The sequence below is a fragment of the Micropterus salmoides genome, unplaced genomic scaffold, assembly GCF_014851395.1.
Source record: "Micropterus salmoides isolate LMB-PRFRI ecotype aquatic unplaced genomic scaffold, ASM1485139v1 Ms_hic_scaffold_14, whole genome shotgun sequence".
Classification (NCBI taxonomy): domain Eukaryota; kingdom Metazoa; phylum Chordata; class Actinopteri; order Centrarchiformes; family Centrarchidae; genus Micropterus; species Micropterus salmoides.
Genome location: NW_024040485.1, coordinates 30357332 through 30374666, shown reverse-complemented (window position 1 = coordinate 30374666; position 17335 = coordinate 30357332). Strand labels below are relative to the sequence as shown.

The 17335-nt window shown below is 38.9% G+C and overlaps 2 protein-coding genes and 1 gene segment (V, D, J or C); 2 read left to right on the top strand and 1 right to left on the bottom strand.

Moving 5' to 3' along the window:
* Positions 1-1890: 1890 nt before the first annotated feature.
* Positions 1891-9411, top strand: LOC119902651 (immunoglobulin lambda-1 light chain-like). Its single transcript, XM_038718978.1, has 5 exons — positions 1891-2127; positions 2220-2537; positions 6315-6353; positions 8194-8502; positions 8593-9411. The coding sequence occupies exons 1-5, from the start codon at positions 2085-2087 to the stop codon at positions 8880-8882; spliced, it is 999 nt and encodes a 332-aa protein (XP_038574906.1). The 5' UTR covers positions 1891-2084; the 3' UTR covers positions 8883-9411.
* A 2064-nt stretch (positions 9412-11475) lies between these two features.
* On the bottom strand, positions 11476-14800 carry LOC119902656 (immunoglobulin lambda-1 light chain-like). Its single transcript, XM_038718982.1, has 5 exons — positions 14611-14800; positions 14206-14518; positions 13816-13856; positions 12480-12776; positions 11476-12392 (listed from the first exon to the last, which is right to left on the bottom strand). Exons 1-5 carry the CDS (start codon positions 14651-14653, stop codon positions 12160-12162), a joined length of 927 nt encoding a protein of 308 aa, XP_038574910.1. The 5' UTR covers positions 14654-14800; the 3' UTR covers positions 11476-12159.
* Positions 14801-16199: 1399 nt separating this feature from the next.
* Positions 16200-17027, top strand: LOC119902649. The segment is given in 2 exon segments: positions 16200-16354; positions 16447-17027. Coding segments are annotated over 2 exon segments (378 nt in total).
* Positions 17028-17335: the final 308 nt, after the last annotated feature.

The window sequence follows — 17335 nt, the reverse complement described above, 5'->3', positions numbered from 1 at the left end:
CCCTATAGAAAATCTATGGGGTATTGTGAAGAGGAAGATGCGATACGCCTGTGTGAAATGAATGAATATAATATCCAAGTTTCACTTTTTGAATGGAATTACTGAAATAAATCAACTTTTTGATGATATTCTAATTATATGACCAGCACCTGTAGCTTTAATGAAGAGACTGAACAACAGAACACTAAATAAAGATGTGATGCTGTGTGTGGAAAAGGTTTCATGTGTCGTAGAAATGAAATGATGAAATGTGAGGAGAAGTTTAAGGGTTAAAATCAGTTTGTAGTTTTGTATTTTCATCCCAGCTGTTAAACAACAGATAACAGTCTGTGTTACTAAATTCAGCACCAACCTGAATGTGCTTGTGGTAACAGGAATGTTTGTTTGTATTTCTGCATCATCGTGAGCCAGATTTTTTATCTGCTGTCAGATTCAAACCAAGACGAAGAAACTTCTCAGTGAATCAGTTCAGAGAAACAGAGAAGTCTGGGAAACAAGAAGCATTTAGAAACAACGTTAAAATAATGAGAAGAACAGAAAGATAAATAGTGTCAGTAAGAAATGAATCTGCTGGCTGACAATAACCTTCATCTTCTTTTTCAACAACAGACATTTGAAGATTGAACACAAACAGGATTTTGGAGAATGAAGGTCTCAGTGTGACGAACCACACAATGAAAACAAGAAGCTGGTTCCACTTTTTATACTAGAGAGACACAGTATTTCACAAAATGACACTTTGCTTCAATGTAAAGTAGTGAGTGTACAGTTTGTATAACAGTGTAAATTTGCTGTCCACTCAAAATAACACATCACACAGCCATTAATGTCTAAACCGCTGGCAACAAAAGTGAATGCACCCCTAAGTGAAAATTTCCAAATTGGGCCCAATTAGCCATTTTCCCTCCCCGGTGTCATGTGACTCATTAGTGTTACAAGGTCTCAGGGGTGAATGGGGAGCAGGTGTGTTAAATTTGGTGTTATCGCTGTCACACTCCCTCAAACTGGTCACTGGAAGTTTAACATGGCACCTCATGGCAAAGAACTCTCTGAGGGTCTGAAAAAATTATATTTTATTAATTTCTATACGTAAAGATGGCCGAGGCTATAAGAAGATCTCCAAGACCCTGAAACTGCCCATACAGCGGTTCAACAAGACAGGTTCCACTCAGAACAGGTTCCACTCAGAACATGCTTCGCCACGTCGACCAAGAAGTTGAGTGTACATGCTCAGACAGCATGATCCCCTCCATTCGTAGACTGGGCCACAGGGCAGTATTCCAACATGATAACGACCCCAAACACACTTCCAAGACACCACTGCCTAGCTAGAGAATCTGATGGTAAAGCTGATGGACTGGCCAAGCATGTCTCCAGACCTGAACCCTATTGAGCATGTGTGGGGCATCCTCAAACGGGAGGTGGAGGAGCGCAAGGTCTCTAACATCCACCAGTTCCGTGATGTCATCATGTCACATGGTGAACTTCATGTCAAAGAGGGTTAAGACAGTCCTGGAAAACAACGTCCACATAAAATTCTGACACTATGGGCCAATTTGGACATTTTCACTTAGAGGTGTGTGTACTCATTTTTTCCCCCAGTGGTTTAGACATTAACGGCTGTGTGATGTGTTATTCTTAGGGGACAGCAAATTTACACTGTTATACAAGCTGCACACTCACTACTTTACATTGTAGCAAAGTGTCATTTCTTCAGTGTTGTCACATGAAAAGATAAAATCAAATATTTACGCATCTGAGGGTTGTACTCACTTTTCTACTGTAATACTACATGCTCCTGCCTTATGTACCTGTTGTGATTTGAAATAGTTCAATAGAGGAGATAAACTGTAATAAATCAGAATGAGCTCCGACTCAGCAGAAAACCACACAGCAGCTTCAGCTGAGCTGTCAATCAGCAGCAGCAGCCTTATCTGTCCGCCGCAGGGGCTGATGGGAGGTCTGAGGACCCGTTAGAAACCACGCGGCCCTCGTCTGATCTCACAGCTCGTCCTTGTTTGGCCTCAGCTGCATCAGAGCGCCACTTCTCCCCAGGTTCACCAGAGGAAACACCACTGCACACAATGCTTTTCCTCCCAGCTGCTGCTCTGTGCTGTCTGTGTTCAGGTGAGTGTTTCCAGCCAATCAGGAGCCAGCAAACTCCACCTGGAACAAACACTGTCACACTGACCTTCATCTATCTGTCTGTGTTTCTACAGCGCTGGTTGCCATGGCAGCAGACCTGATTCAGGAGGATTTAACATTGACCAGGAGAGTCGATGAAACTGTTTCATTCAGCTGTCGAGGAACTGACCAGTGTAACACTTATGTTTACTGGTACCAGAAGAAAGACACAGAAACATTCAGATTTATTCTAGATATAACTAAGAGTAATTGTCGCATAGATTCAAGCTACAGCAATCATCCTCAGAAAAATGATTTCTCAGCTTTGAGAAAACAGAACGGCTGTGAGTTACAGCTCAAGAAAGTTAAACCCTCTCATTCAGCCACCTACTACTGCGCCTGTTATAAGAGTGGTACCCACAGTGAGAAATGATCCGTGCAGCCTGAACAAAAACCAGCAGATGTCAAACAGTGTTTGTGACAGGAAGAGAGCAGTAAACCACAGCCCAGGTTCACATATTTCACCTCCATCTCAGCCAGAGTCACAAACATACTGAGCTGAGGGATTTCTTTAATATTCTATTGATTTCTATTTGATCAGATATTCCAGCAGGTTTCTTGTTGTTCCACACAGTGAGGACAAACTAGCAGCACAGAAGCACAATGAGCAAACAAGATAAAGAGGAAACTAAATAAAAATATAATCCTGATTCACTTTTTAAAGTAATCCTTAAAGTAAATGATATATAATAGATAAAGTTTCCAGCCAGATGTTCCAGATGCAGATTAAAGTCGTCCTCTTTGTTCTGCTGCTGGAATAAAGTCCATTCCTCCCTCACAATACTAATCTGCTCTGAATGAAAACCCTTCCAGCAGCACTTGTTGTTTAACAGCTTTCAGTAGATTTCAGCAGATCATTTCACTTTCTTCCATTTTAAAAGCCAAATCTTGGACACATGTCAGGTCAGGATGTTGCCCTTCTAGCAGCGGCTTATTAGGACGCTGGTTCTGTTGCCAGGTTTGTATGCTGTAAATGTCCTGTGAATGTTTCTCGTTGCATTTATGGTGACCTCCTGACCTTTCCTCGTGCACCACCATCAGGACAAAGAATTTCTGTAAACCACCACTTAAGCAACTTGAAAGTTAATGTCTTGATTTACTTACTGAAACTTTAACGCTCCCTGGAGAATTAAACACTATTACATTTAAAGGTGGAGTAACAGATGATGGAAAAATCCAATTCCATGAAAAATACAAGTTGTCATCAGGGGTGGATTAGTAATCTGGCATACAGGGCAAATGCCAGGGCCCCCCGGGTGTAACGTAAATTTTTTATTTATTTAACTGTTTTAAAAAATGGACCAACGATTGGACCATAGAACACGGACAGCGGCCCATTGGGTAATTTTCTATACTGACACCGGGTTGGCCCAGTCACATCTCTTACTGGCCCCCACTCCGTCCCCCAATGGCCTCTGTTTCTTGCGTTGCGGACAAAAAAACAAAAACCCCGATATGTGTGCCACCGGGGCTGCAGTAGCTTCAACATCAGCTGCAGTACCCGACGTAGTGCAGGCACAGAAACTTGAAGGAGTAAAGGAGAGCCGTTGCCACTGCCAGGCAGAGGAGGAGGCGTGTGACTGCGAAGCAGAAGGACAGAGTCACTGTGACAGAGCGAGTGAGCAGGAGGTGAAGTTGTAAGCATGGAATAGCTCAACCTGTAGGAAGGGAGGGTCGTAGATGTCATTTACACTGTGGAAACTGGAGACACGTGCTCAATTGCTCAAAAAGAATGCAATGCATTGTAAATAAAGTAGAAACATCTAACTTACTGTACTGTTTTCTTCAAATTTAGACATTTTATACTTGGGGTAAGTTTGACCCAGCAATTTAAACTTCAGAAAATGATATTTAATTAAAATACACCACACACCCCAGAACCCTTTATAAATCCAGAATACATGTTATGTGACTATAGAAAAATAGGCAAATCTCATCATCATAAAATCTCACCTACTGACTTAAAATTGGAGAGGAAAATCTTTTCAGTGTTTTAATGGCTTGATATTATTTCTATGTACATCTTTTTGTTATTTATAACTATTTATATATATATTTCTGTCATAAAGGATAGGAACGTATATTATGTAGGGGATCAATTTGAAGTTATGTAGTCACCAAAATGAGTTGAACAGCATAAGGTGCAGTCTAGCCTGCACTTTTTCTGCATTACTGTGCACATGATACATGCACATAAGCTACATAGATCTCAGTGTCGTCCGCATGACTTTGGCAGGCGATATGGTTATTATGCATGATTTGGCCTAGCGGGAGTATGTAGAGTTTGAATAGAGACTCCACACGTCACAATATTTAGCTCAGATACATAGTTGCCAATGGAGATATGTAGTCATGTAGATATGACTTTAACCAACTTAAGAGCTGGAAAGCTCAACCCAAATTTCCAACATGTCTAACAGTATTGAGTGGTCATCAGTGTCGAATAACACCAGTAATGGAATTTTGCCAGAATCAGTGCCAAGACAAATCTCATTCAGAACTTTAATAAGAGCAGTTCTGGTGCTGTGGAGGTGTTGAAATCCTGTTTGGTTGTTATCTAACCTGTTGAGAGTAAGAAGTAGTTCTGCTGCTGCTGGAAGACAGTTTTTCCAATGTTTTTACTAGTAATGGGTAGATTTGATATCGGACTGTAGTTTATAGAAATATTGAGGCTCTGCTTTTTAGTGATAATGTTACAAAGAGCTCATGAAGCGCTAATTCTTCCCTGTCATTTAAGGAGAGGGACCATAATAATTCTATAATATTGGAATGAAACATTTCTGCTGATGGTTGAGAAACAACAGAAGGATCTTTGGATTTGCTTCCTTTTAGATTTATTTTTGTTTGTGAACTGCTTTAGCTGGTTTTGCCTGACTAACCTCCTAAACCTCTGTATATCCCTTGTTTTTCCTGTCTGCCCTTGGCCCTTGTGATGAAAACACCAAAAATTTCCTGTTCTTTCAGCAAGGGCTATGTGATAAATGTCACTGTCAAGCTGGGCCAATCAGAGGCAGAGTATTACAGCTCATGCCTCCAACATAGCAGAATTTGCTAATTCGCTTACAGGATAGTGCTAGTCAAACATTGTACTTAATTTTAGACTATGGCATCCCTGCAAAAATTTTTGGGGGAATAGATTTGCATCCTATTCGTGGTTCATTCAGGCTGCTGCTTTAGACTGACATTTGCTGCTTAGCACTAAACACGTGTTACAACCGAGGCTAGTGGGAACGTCACGGTAGTTTTATTTATTAAGGCCAATATCACAAATCCCACATTTGCCTTAAGAAGCTTTACAATCTGTACAGCAAACTCCCTCTGTCCTCGATTCAGATCAGGAAAAACATCCCTAAAAGCCCTTTAACCTCTTGATGCCTGAATTAATTTATAATAAAAAATTTTTTTAATTATTTCTGTTTTCATTTGCTTTCAGGTTGATGTTAAATTAAGTGGAAATTGTTGATTTGTCTTTAGAAAATATATAAATTCAGGTATGATGTTGTTATGATTCAAATTAACAGGCATAAATGAGAAACCAGTCCAATCCAATAGGTCAGATATTTTGGCCTCAACCAAAAAGACCGACCTGCTGGTGGCACTAGATCAGAAGTCAGAATGAATAATTATAATAATAATAATAATGCATTACGTTTATATAGCACTTTATCATGGAAACTCAAGGCACAACAGTGAAGTGGGGGGAGACTCACCTCAACCACCACCAAAGTGTAGCACCCACCTGGGTGATGCATGGCAGCCATTTAGCGCCAGAATGCTCACCACACATCAGCTTGAGGCAGAGAGGGCGTGAAACAATAAACAAAGTGAATTAAAGAAGTGAATCCTCTGGGGACCAAGAATATCTGAACAACATGTCAATCCATCTTTTGGTCCAAGTCCAGTCCATCTGGACCAAAGTAGTGGACCAGCAGACATCAGCATCCACAGAGCAACACTGCTAGTGTGTCTAAAAAGACAATAAAAGAAGAGACAGTCATGTTGATATGAACTTTAGAGAAACACATCATGCAGCTGAAATATGATCCTGGTTCATCATCTGGACTCGTTCACCTCAGCTGACACATTCAGCAGCTGACAGGTTTTTGTATTACTCTGTTTCACTGTGGGAGAAATCATCTTTGGCTCTGGAACCAAACTGTATGTAACAGGTAAGAATAAACATTTTACTTTTGCAGCTTTTTATTGAACAAGCTGAAAATGTGTTTTAATGAGTCTCTGCTGCTTCAGGCTGCAGATGTTAGTTTTTTCATAATTTGTAGAGAGATTCATTATTCCTGAAAAGATGTTTAAATCTCACTGCACAACTGAAGTTAGTCTTTGTTTCTGCACCAGACAAACTGATTCATATCAAAAAACTAAGATATTGACAAAGTTACAAATACACAGCATTTGATCCTCTCAGCGTCGTCTCTTAAATGTTACAACATATTTTGTATTAAACAAATTATGTCAGTAAACATATTTTAAATAGCATAAAACTTTAAACGTGTGTTATAGGATAATTAATGAGTGATGTTTAAAGATTAAAATATACTACATTATAATTGTATTTTATATGATGATACATGTCTTTTAGTAAAAGATATATTTATACATGAAGGCAAACATTCATATTGATATTGAATATTATATTACAATAAACCCATTTTAGAAAAAGTAATATATGATGTTTAACATGATTCAAGATGCATGTATGTAAGATCTATGTTAATAACTTTGATTTAAAACTTTGTTTTATTGTACAACCTTTACTTACTAAAATCTATTTTTATATCAGATACTGAAGCTATTTTATTAAAGAATTATATTATATTTAAATATTTCCTGGGGAATATCTAAAGTTTTACTTTTTACTTATGTTATGAAAGTAATCTTTATTCACACTTGAAATATCCGAACGTTTCAGAACAAACCCATGTACTGTAGTTGTGTTAAATTGTATGAAAGTTAAAAAGAGATTTTATTTGTTTCTTTAGTGATTATAGTAAAAGTTTTATTGTAAAATATATAATATGCATATTGTAATATTAAAATGAAATTTTATTTATGTCAAGGTCTGTTTATTAGCCTATGATAAGTAAATTAACTGTGACAATGGGGAAAACCTTCTTTCCACACGTTCTCATCTCAGGGTGTCAAATACCGACGCTTTGAGAAAGCATGACAAAGCGTTGGCATTCGACTCACAAAGTGCCCTTCAGCATCCATATGATATGCCTTAATAGTCTTGATATTCAGACTGTGAAAAACCTAAAAGCATATCAGACACAAGGATAAAGTTAAACAGTTCATTTAACAACAGAAATGTGCTAAGAGGGAGGTTAGGCCAGAGTAGGGCTTTCCCAGTCCCGGGCTGGGGAAAGAGGAGCTTGGGCGGCCCTAACTGGTGAGGCTGAGTTGGAGATTTGTCTGGGCGGCAAGAGGGTAGCAAACGGAGAGGCAGAGGCAGCGGCTCAACAGAGGATGCCTGTGGCTGAAAAGAAGTTTACGCTAGCTTGGCAGAAACAGAGCAAGACACGTCAGACAAAACAAAACACACCAAGCTCCCAGCATGCAACCATAGAAAACAATCAAAAACACAAAGCACTCAATCGCATACTTGTGACACCAATATGTATTATGCTATTTATGCAGTTAGGTTACAAAAAACTCCTTCGTGTTTGGGTTGAAATCAGTACATTTCTTGATGGCGGAGGGGTTACACCAGAGTTACTTAAATGCCCAGTGTCATACAGCTGCTGAAGGCTACCTCCAGGCTTTCATTTCTTTCCTCATATAACTTCATTAATATTATTAAACATTACATGATACGTTTGTGTGATATGAAGGTGAATCCAGTCCATGTAGTGAACTGTGTGCTGTATTGATGTGGAGCTCAGTGATCAGAGTCCATGTAGTTTCCAGGATCAGACTGAATGCAGTGCTGGAAGCTGCTGTTGACTGTGTGAATGTGTGTCTGTGCTGCTTGTTGCTGCTGTCAAACTTCAGATGAGCCGGTAGTGAAGCCCGTGGTGAGCGTGTACCCAGCAGCATCCAGAAAAGGACAGGAGGAGAAGAGCTCCCTAATGTGTGTGGCTGCGGACATGTTTCCTCCTCCGGTCCGGTTCTCCTGGAAAAGAATAAAGGATAATGGTCTTCAGGAGGAGCTTACACCTGGTGAGGAGGAGCAGCGGGAGCTCAGACAGTTGGGATGCATTGCCGCCATCAGAGTCATTGATCGGGACGCTCGCTACGCATATAATTACCGCTGCTACGTCCAGCACGAGGGGGGGGGAGTGGAGGCCAAAATAAATCAAGGTAATGAAGACTTGATGACTGTGTTCAGCTGAGATTCATTCTCATAGAGCTGAGGAATGATTTTTCTTTCTGACTCCTTTTCTGTTTCAGAGGTTTCTGCAAAGACATCACCTCCACCATCACTTCCACCATCACCTCCACCATCACTTCCACCATCACGTCCACCATCACTTCCACCATCAACTACACCATCACTTCCACCATCAATTGAACCATCACTTCCACCATCAGTGTCCTTCCAGTCTCAGTGCAGGGTGAAGCTGCTCTGTGTGATGTACACAGTGCTGATAGTGAAGAGTCTGGTGTACTGCTGTGGACTCTCTCTGCTGAGGATCCTCAGAAACAAGGGACCGTCCACCTGCTGCACACATGCTGACTGACTGCATCTGACTGACCTGCTTTTTGTTACCATCAAATCTCATCAGTTCATCTCATGCTTTGATCAGCAGTCAGAAAAGTTCAGATGTGTTGTGGTTAGTCGTAAAATATATCTTTTACGCACAGGTTAGATACAGTCATCCTAAAAATATAAACACATATATACAATGGTTTGGATCACAGGGAACTCACGATAGAGTTGTTCATATTTGATCAAAAATTAACTTTTATCATGTGTCATTGAACTCAATTAGCCAGCAGCCAACTCTAAGGAGAACAGACAGAGTGGCCAGACCCTCTCATCTGTAGCACAACACAGCAAAAGACTGCAACTGATCAATTCTTCGCCTCGCCTAGCTCCATCCACAAAAGACAATAACAGCACCATTACACAGATCACATAAACATAACTATACTTCTGATTCTGCCATAAACAACATCTAGTCTTAGTTTAATGCAGGTTTAATTCAGTTAGTTTGGTCTTGTGTGTTTTGCTTTGTTTACCTTGTTAAATAAATGCTTGAGTATGTACATGCTGGTTTCTTTTAATATAGAGTGAATATATTGCCAACCTCCTCTACGTAGAAATCCAAATCCTTCAACCCACTATCTATTATTGATAATTTTGTTACACTTAATTTAATGTTATATTTTAGTGCATATAATGAGACTGAAATAGGTAATTGGCCATAAATGTATCTCTTATTTAGGAGTGGTGCTCCAAGGAGAATAAAGCTTTAGGTTATATTCTATTATTCATCATTAAATATTACTAATAGTAATCATTAATTTTATTAACTATAAATGTCATGTCATTTAAACCCTAATCCCCAACAACACATACATATTTCCAGTTAGTGAGTGTAAATTTTGTGGTATACTGTTATTTTGATACTCTAGTTTATTTCCACTTTTAATTGTGACTTGTATAATAATAGAAAATTAAGCTGAATCATTATCCATCTACTAAATATGTTATTGTTTACAGTCTCATTTTAATACATTATGCAGAGTGTAACAGGTTTGTCAAATTCTTTCAGTGGATCTATAAATCAATAAACTGAAATATCACAACTTCTGTGTTTTAAAAACTTGTTTCTTGTTCCTTCTTGTTGGAGTTCAGTTTGGCTTAATAGTTAAAAATCAGGACCAGAATCAACTTCATTGGCCATGTATGTTAACAGCTACAAATCATTTGACTCTGGTTGTAAGTAGCTCTCAATACACTATCCCACAGTGCCAAGAACAAAAGTACAGGAAGATACTGTATGAATAAAAGCAAACAGCTAAACAATAACAACAAAGCTAAACAAAGATGAGCAAACATAAACATGACAGCTGTCAAGTCAGCAGGTGTGGGTGTGCCATCAGGTGACCCCCTTTTATAATTGTGTGTTTTATAATTGTGTCAGTGTGGATGTAAAACTCTACGCTGATGATAATGTTGTTTACAAACATGAACAAACAGAAGCTGCTGTGAAGCTACAACTGCTATCAAATGATCCCACAGCGACTCCATCAGTCAGTCGAGTGTTGGCAACATGATGGCTGTGTTTATTTCTTCTAAACCAACAAAATTCAAAACATTTTATTTTGCCTGCTGCCATTTTGAAGCGTCATTTAATTATTATTAAATATTATTAAATTATAAAGTGGGATCAGATCAGACTGCAGGTGGTTGAACATATCTCCTTTTATTTCAGCTTCTCAGCTCGGAGTTCAGGATTCAAGCTTTTTCTCATATATTAATAACACAGATCAAAGCCATGACATGTGAGTACTGCGCGCTGAAATCTTACTGAACTTCCTGGAACGATTTTTTAACCAGAGTCGACACTTGTAACTGTCATTGTGTTATTAATGTGAAAAAGTGCAACTAGTGGTAAGGTGGCTGCAGAGCAGAAACCCACACAGGCCATCTGCTGCAGGAAAGGATGTGTTGATTGGCTGTCAACATTTTTTTACGAGTTCTATACAATAACCACTGAGAACAGATTCATATCTGCTGCTCTTGTTGTCTTGAAGACTTTTTTCCACTGAGCCCTCCACCCACACAGAGTTCATCTGAGCCCACAGACCAATAATGACAACCTTACTCGATATAGATTTAGTTTTCCTGTTTGTTTCCTGTTTGTTAGTTTTCCTGTTTGTTGCAGCAAACTGAGAGAAGTTGACAGAAGGAGCACATACAGTAAACTAAAAGAAAAGAGTCTGAAGACTAAAATAAACTCTACTGTTAAACTTGTCATGATAACAAAATTCACTCATCTTTCAAGATTTTAAATTATTGAAGAACACTATTTGACAGTGTTTTTATTGTCTTGTTTTTATATTTAAAGAACAAACGGAGATTTTGCACAAAATATTCAGTATAAAAAAAGAATAATGCAATATTTGAAATGACATGACCTTAAATATTTTGCTAGGTATTTTGCTATCAAATTTTAAAATGTCATCTGAAAACAATATAATTTTAGGTGAGTTTTTAAAGGTAAAAATAATTATATCATCATGTTTTTAATAACCGACACATAGATGTTCAAGCAAGAGATATAAAGTTTGTTTTAGAAAAGAAAAGTTAAACATAGTCCAAAGTTAAATGTTTTAGTTTCATTTATTAAAACTGCGCATTCATTCAAAGGTCAAGAAAAACAGACAGTCAAGAAAAATAAAAGAACAGCTGACAACAGACTGATCTATGTATAAAACAGATTTTTCAAAAAAACAATCTGCAACATTAAGATAAAGAACTGTAACTAAAGCTGATAACATGGATAATATCAACAGACATACTCAGTATTATGTATAAATTACGCATTATATTAGAAAATAACTGAACGTTGTTGCGGGAGTTCTTAGTGAGCTTCTGATCAGATGTAGATTTTTTATGAAGTTATCCTGAGATAACACTTTTCTTAATATTATCTGTATCATCCACATTTATTTTCTCCAGAAAATTTAATAATTTAGATGTTATCAACAAGAAATGGACTGAAGGATGATGTTGGTGTTATCAACAAAATTACTGAATGTATCTGCTAACAAGTCCAGTGTGTGTTGTTTCCACCATTGAAAACAATAAACTACATTGAACCACGTTCGTCATAATGAAGGAATGTGTCACCCAAATGATGGACAGTATGTGCAATTCAGATGTTGCCTACACAGACAGAACTTGTTAATCAGATCAATTCATTGTTGGTTTTAGAAGAGGGGTCGGCTCTGGACTTTATCTTCAGGCTTTAGCAGACGTTGAGCGTTAAAGCTGCAGTAGGACAGTCAGTCAGTCACTTGTGTGAGGTCGGTGGACGGTCCCTTGTTTCTGAGGATCCTCAGCAGAGAGAGTCCACAGCAGTACACCAGACTCTTCACTATCAGTGCTGTGTACATCAGGCAGAGTAACCTCTCTCTGTGCCAGGACTGGACGGGCGCGGCTGGTGGAGGTGATGGTGGAATAAATGGTGGAAGTGTTGGTGGAGGTAATGGTGGAAGTGTTGGTGGTGCAGAAATCTCTGAAACAGAAAAGGAGTCAAAAAGAAATGTCAGTCCTCTGCTCCTCTGCTCTCTTTGACAGTGTCTAGTCACCGAGCCTTCTTTACCTTGTTCTGTTTGGGCCTCCACCTTCCCCCCCTCGTGCTGGACATTACAGAGGTATTTATATGTGTAGAGAGCATCCCGATCAATCACTCTGATGGCGGCGGTGCATCCTGAATTTCTCTCTCCCTCAGCTAGGGGCAGCTCCTCCAGAGGACCATTCACCTTTCGTCTTTTCCAGGAGAAGCGGACCACAGGAGGAAACATGTTTGAGGCCACACACAGCAGGGAGCTCTTCCCCTCATGGTTTTCTCTGGATGCTGCTGGGTACACGCTCACCACGGGCTTCACTACCTGCTTATCTGAAGTTTGACAGCAGCAACAAGCAGCACAGACACACATTCACACAGTCAACAGCAGCTTCCAGCACTGTTTATTAACCAATCTATCCAATTACTCTGATATAACATATCTTATGCTAAAGAACATTTGTTTACCAGCATATATTTTAATATAGACATTAAACATACATATGTTTCTGATATTGTGTTTACCCCACACATTTCAATAAAGGTAAATACAATATTATTAAACATATTTTACTTTCCCATGTTTTACTTATTTAAAAAAAACTTAATCACAAAATATACACTTGGTAATAAATATATCTTTCTCTTGTTTTTATATTTGCCGCCATATATATACAGATAATCTAAAATGTATATCTAGATATTTATATACGGTATATAATGTTTTTAGATTTTGAATGTACCTTGATATGTAGAATGTATATTGTACATACATTGTGGTAAAAATTTATTTGTATATGATTCCATGATTGTAAAATAGTGAAACTTGTAAAAACCCTGATGCGATTTGTATTTCTTAGAATATGTTTTTCACAATATAAAATAAATATTTAGAACACTAAATATTAATCATACAAATTAACAATATTAGACAAATATATTTACCACCATGTAATATTTACAATATATTTCTCAAACATCAAAATATATTATATATTATCATATACCACACAAATAAACAACCAGTAAGAAACAAATAACGCATATTCACTAATATTATGAAATACTGGATATTTATAACGTCGATTCTGCTTTTGAATTTGAAAATTTAGGTATCTCTGGAGAATCGCGCTCGTCTCTTAAATTTATTTTGATTTACTGGAGACTTAAAAAGTCAATCATTTATCTAGAATTTCCCACTGTGAAGTTTGATTAAACAGCAGCTGATGAGAACACAGAGCAGAGTTACAACATCAACCCTGAGTTTCTCTCATTACTTTAAGGTTTCAGGATGACCAAGAAGATGGTTGGCAACAAAACTTAATGACCTCTACAATAAAACAACAGAAGGAAAACTGATGTTTAATCTTACCTGTTACAAAGAGTTTAGTTCCAGAGCCAAATATCAGGTATCTGTTGGACCCACTGGATCCTCCCACAGTGAAATACACTAATACAAAAACCTGTCTGCTGCTGAATGAGTCAGCTGAGACCAACTTATGAACCAGGAAGCTCAATGATGTTCACATACAGTGTACAGTGTTTATAGAAATTATAGAGATGTAAGTAGATAGAAAAGTCTTACAGGTGAATATTAACTATACACACACACATATGAATCACACATCCCGTAAGGCTTTTGGAGGTGAAATATGTGAACCTGGGCTGTGGTTTACTGCTCTCTTCCTGTCACAAACACTGTTTGACATCTGCTGGTTTTTGTTCAGGCTGCACGGATCATTTCTCACTGTGGAGACCAAACTTCCAACAGGAGCAGTAGTAGGTGGCTGAATGGAGGAGTTTAATATTTGTGATCACCAACTCACAGCCTTTCTGTTTTCTCAAAGCTGAGAAATCATCTTCCTGAGGATGATTGTAACCTGAAAAAACTCGACCATTACTCCTGTTAATATCTAGAATCCTTGTGAATGTTTCTGTGTCTTTCTTCTGGTACCAGAATACATTATCTCTGTCACACTGGTCAGTTCCTCGACAGCTGAAGGAAACAGTTTCACCGACTCTCCTGGTCCATGTTAAATCCTCCTGAATCAGGTCTGCTGCCATGGCAACCAGCGCTGTAGAGACACAGACAGATAGATGAAGGTCAGTGTGACAGTGTTTGTTCCAGGTGGAGTTTGCTGGCTCCTGATTGGCTGGAAACACTCACCTGAACACAGACAGCACAGAGCAGCAGCTGGGAGGAAAAGCATTGTGTGCAGTGGTGTTTCCTCTGGTGAACCTGGGGAGAAGTGGCGCTCTGATGCAGCTGAGGCCAAACAAGGACGAGCTGTGAGATCAGACGAGGGCCGCGTGGTTTCTAACGGGTCCTCAGACCTCCCATCAGCCCCTGCAAAACAAGGCTACTGTCTGACAATAGGTCCATTTCACAGCAAACATGTCCCAGTGAAACATGACACCAACAGTCTGAAACTGAAGCAGCTTAATGGAATTCAGCCCTAATTATTTTCTTGTTTACACCCCTAACGTGTCAAAATGTCTCTCTGAAAAGGGCCCATTATAATGACAGTTTTTAACAGTTTAAAGCTAGTGTACAACTTGAATGTTTTAGTTTTGGTACAATCTGAATGCTTTTATTAACTTCATTTGATGCATAACAGCTTAAATTAAATTAATAATAAGTATTATGAAGTACTTTCTCCATCATTCATTTTTTGGAGTTGCTCCTAATTTCATTAATTAAAAGTATAAACACAAGCAGCAGCTTATTTGCTTCTTAAACTCGTTCTGAAAATATTTATTGAAATGTTAATGGAATAACACGGTCGAACCAACCTGATAAATGTCTGTTCCTTTGAAAAGCTTAAGGAACGGTTACAATACATTTAATATTATTTTAAGGGATGTTTGTTAATAACTATGATAAAATGACTAATGAATATTTCCTGTCACAAAGGTGTGACATCAATAAATAAGCTCCAAGACCAAGGCTGTGTGATGGATTTCTAACTAAGGTTCATCATGTGGTGAATTTCTGTTGATGCTGACATTAACCAACACAGAGAAACACCACCACCCTGTGTTCAGTCAGATGAAGTGCACAGGTCTCCAGATGCTAAAAATAAAACATAGTGATATCTAGCGGATAAAAAATAAAAATAGAATTGACACTATTTAACAGTATTACTGGCATCATTGTTGTTAGTATTCCCATTATACTAAATGTATCATGTCAATACAACACAGTAAATTGTTTCATGTGTCGCAGAAATGAAATGATGAAATGTGAGGGGACGTTTAAGGGTTAAAGTCACAGTTTGTACTTTTGTATTTTCATCCCAGCTGTTAAACAACAGATAACAGTCTGTGTTACTAAATTCAGCACCAACCTGAATGTGTTTGTGGTAACAGGAATGTTTGTTTGTATTTCTGCATCATCGTGAGCCAGATTTTTTATCTGCTGTCAGATTCAAATCAAGACGAAGAAACTTCTCAGTGAATCAGTTCAGAGAAACAGAGAAGTCTGGGAAACAAGAAATAGTTCAAAAGAGGAGATGAATTATAATGAAAGCAGAATGATCTTTGTTTTCACATTAACACCTGTGTACAAACAGTGATGTGTCACAGATGTGCATCTCTATGGTAACTATGTGCTGCCTGTTGCTCCTGGTCTCCACCTCCACTTTAAAACCTCCGACTCAGCAGAAACCCACACAGCAGCTTCAGCTGAGCTGTCAATCAGCAACAGCAGCAGCCTTATCTGTCCGCCGCAGGGGCTGATGGGAGGTCTGAGGACCCATTAGAAACCACGCGGCCCTCGTCTGATCTCACAGCTCGTCCTTGTTTGGCCTCAGCTGCATCAGAGCGCCACTTCTCCCCAGGTTCACCAGAGGAAACACCACTGCACACAATGCTTTTCCTCCCAGCTGCTGCTCTGTGCTGTCTGTGTTCAGGTGAGTGTTTCCAGCCAATCAGGAGCCAGCAAACTCCACCTGGAACAAACACTGTCACACTGACCTTCATCTATCTGTCTGTGTCTCTACAGCGCTGGTTGCCATGGCAGCAGAGCTGATTCAGGATTTAACATTGACCAGGAGAGTCGATGAAACTGTTTCCTTCAGCTGTCGAGGAACTGACCAGTGTGACTATGATTATGTATTCTGGTACCAGAAGAAAGCTAAAGAAACATTCACAAGGATTCTAGATATTAACAGAAATACTGGTAGCATAGATTCAGGTTACGATCATCCTCAGAAAGATGATTTCTCTGCTGTGAGAAAACAGAACGGCTGTGAGTTGCAGCTCAAGAAAGTTAAACCCTCTCATTCAGCCACCTACTACTGCTCCTGTTATAAGAGCGGCGCCCACAGTGAGAAATGATCCGTGCAGCCTGAACAAAAACCAGCAGATGTCAAACAGTGTTTGTGACAGGAAGAGAGCAGTAAACCACAGCCCAGGTTCACATATTTCACCTCCATCTCAGCCAGAGTCACAAACATACTGAGCTGAGGGATTTCTTTAATATTCTATTGATTTCTATTTGATCAGATATTCCAGCAGGTTTCTTGTTGTTCCACACAGTGAGGACAAACTAGCAGCACAGAAGCTCAATGATCAAACAAGATAAAGAGAAAACTATTAAAGTACAAACTGAATAAAAGTGTAATCCAGATGAAGGCCACCTGCCTGTACACACCCATTTTACAGAAGAGAAGACCTGTGAGGAAGGCCAACCAACAGAGCAAGAGAGAGGCTGAGTCCTATAAACCAACTAGCAGCAAATGCAGCAGCTCATCCACGAGCACTGCAGGTCTCATGATTTCACACTGTACTATTATTGATTACATCACATGCCACACGTTCTCTGTTGGTGATTGGCTAACGACCTGTTTCTAAATTTTACATCAACCACATGGTTTCGTTCTGCAGTCCAT

What these genes read in the sequence shown, in the direction of transcription:
- LOC119902651 (XM_038718978.1), top strand. Translation starts at nt 2,085, where the DNA reads ATGCTTTTCCTCCCAGCTGCTGCTCTGTGCTGTCTGTGTTCAG. An exon ending in TCTGTGCTGTCTGTGTTCAG is followed by an intron (nt 2,128 to 2,219) that starts GTGAGTGTTTCC and finishes GTGTTTCTACAG; the next exon opens with CGCTGGTTGCCATGGCAGCA. An exon ending in CTGCGCCTGTTATAAGAGTG is followed by an intron (nt 2,538 to 6,314) that starts GTACCCACAGTG and finishes TCACTGTGGGAG; the next exon opens with AAATCATCTTTGGCTCTGGA.
- LOC119902656 (XM_038718982.1), bottom strand. Translation starts at nt 14,653, where the DNA reads ATGCTTTTCCTCCCAGCTGCTGCTCTGTGCTGTCTGTGTTCAG. An exon ending in TCTGTGCTGTCTGTGTTCAG is followed by an intron (nt 14,519 to 14,610) that starts GTGAGTGTTTCC and finishes GTGTCTCTACAG; the next exon opens with CGCTGGTTGCCATGGCAGCA. An exon ending in AACTAAACTCTTTGTAACAG is followed by an intron (nt 12,777 to 13,815) that starts GTAAGATTAAAC and finishes GTCAAACTTCAG; the next exon opens with ATAAGCAGGTAGTGAAGCCC.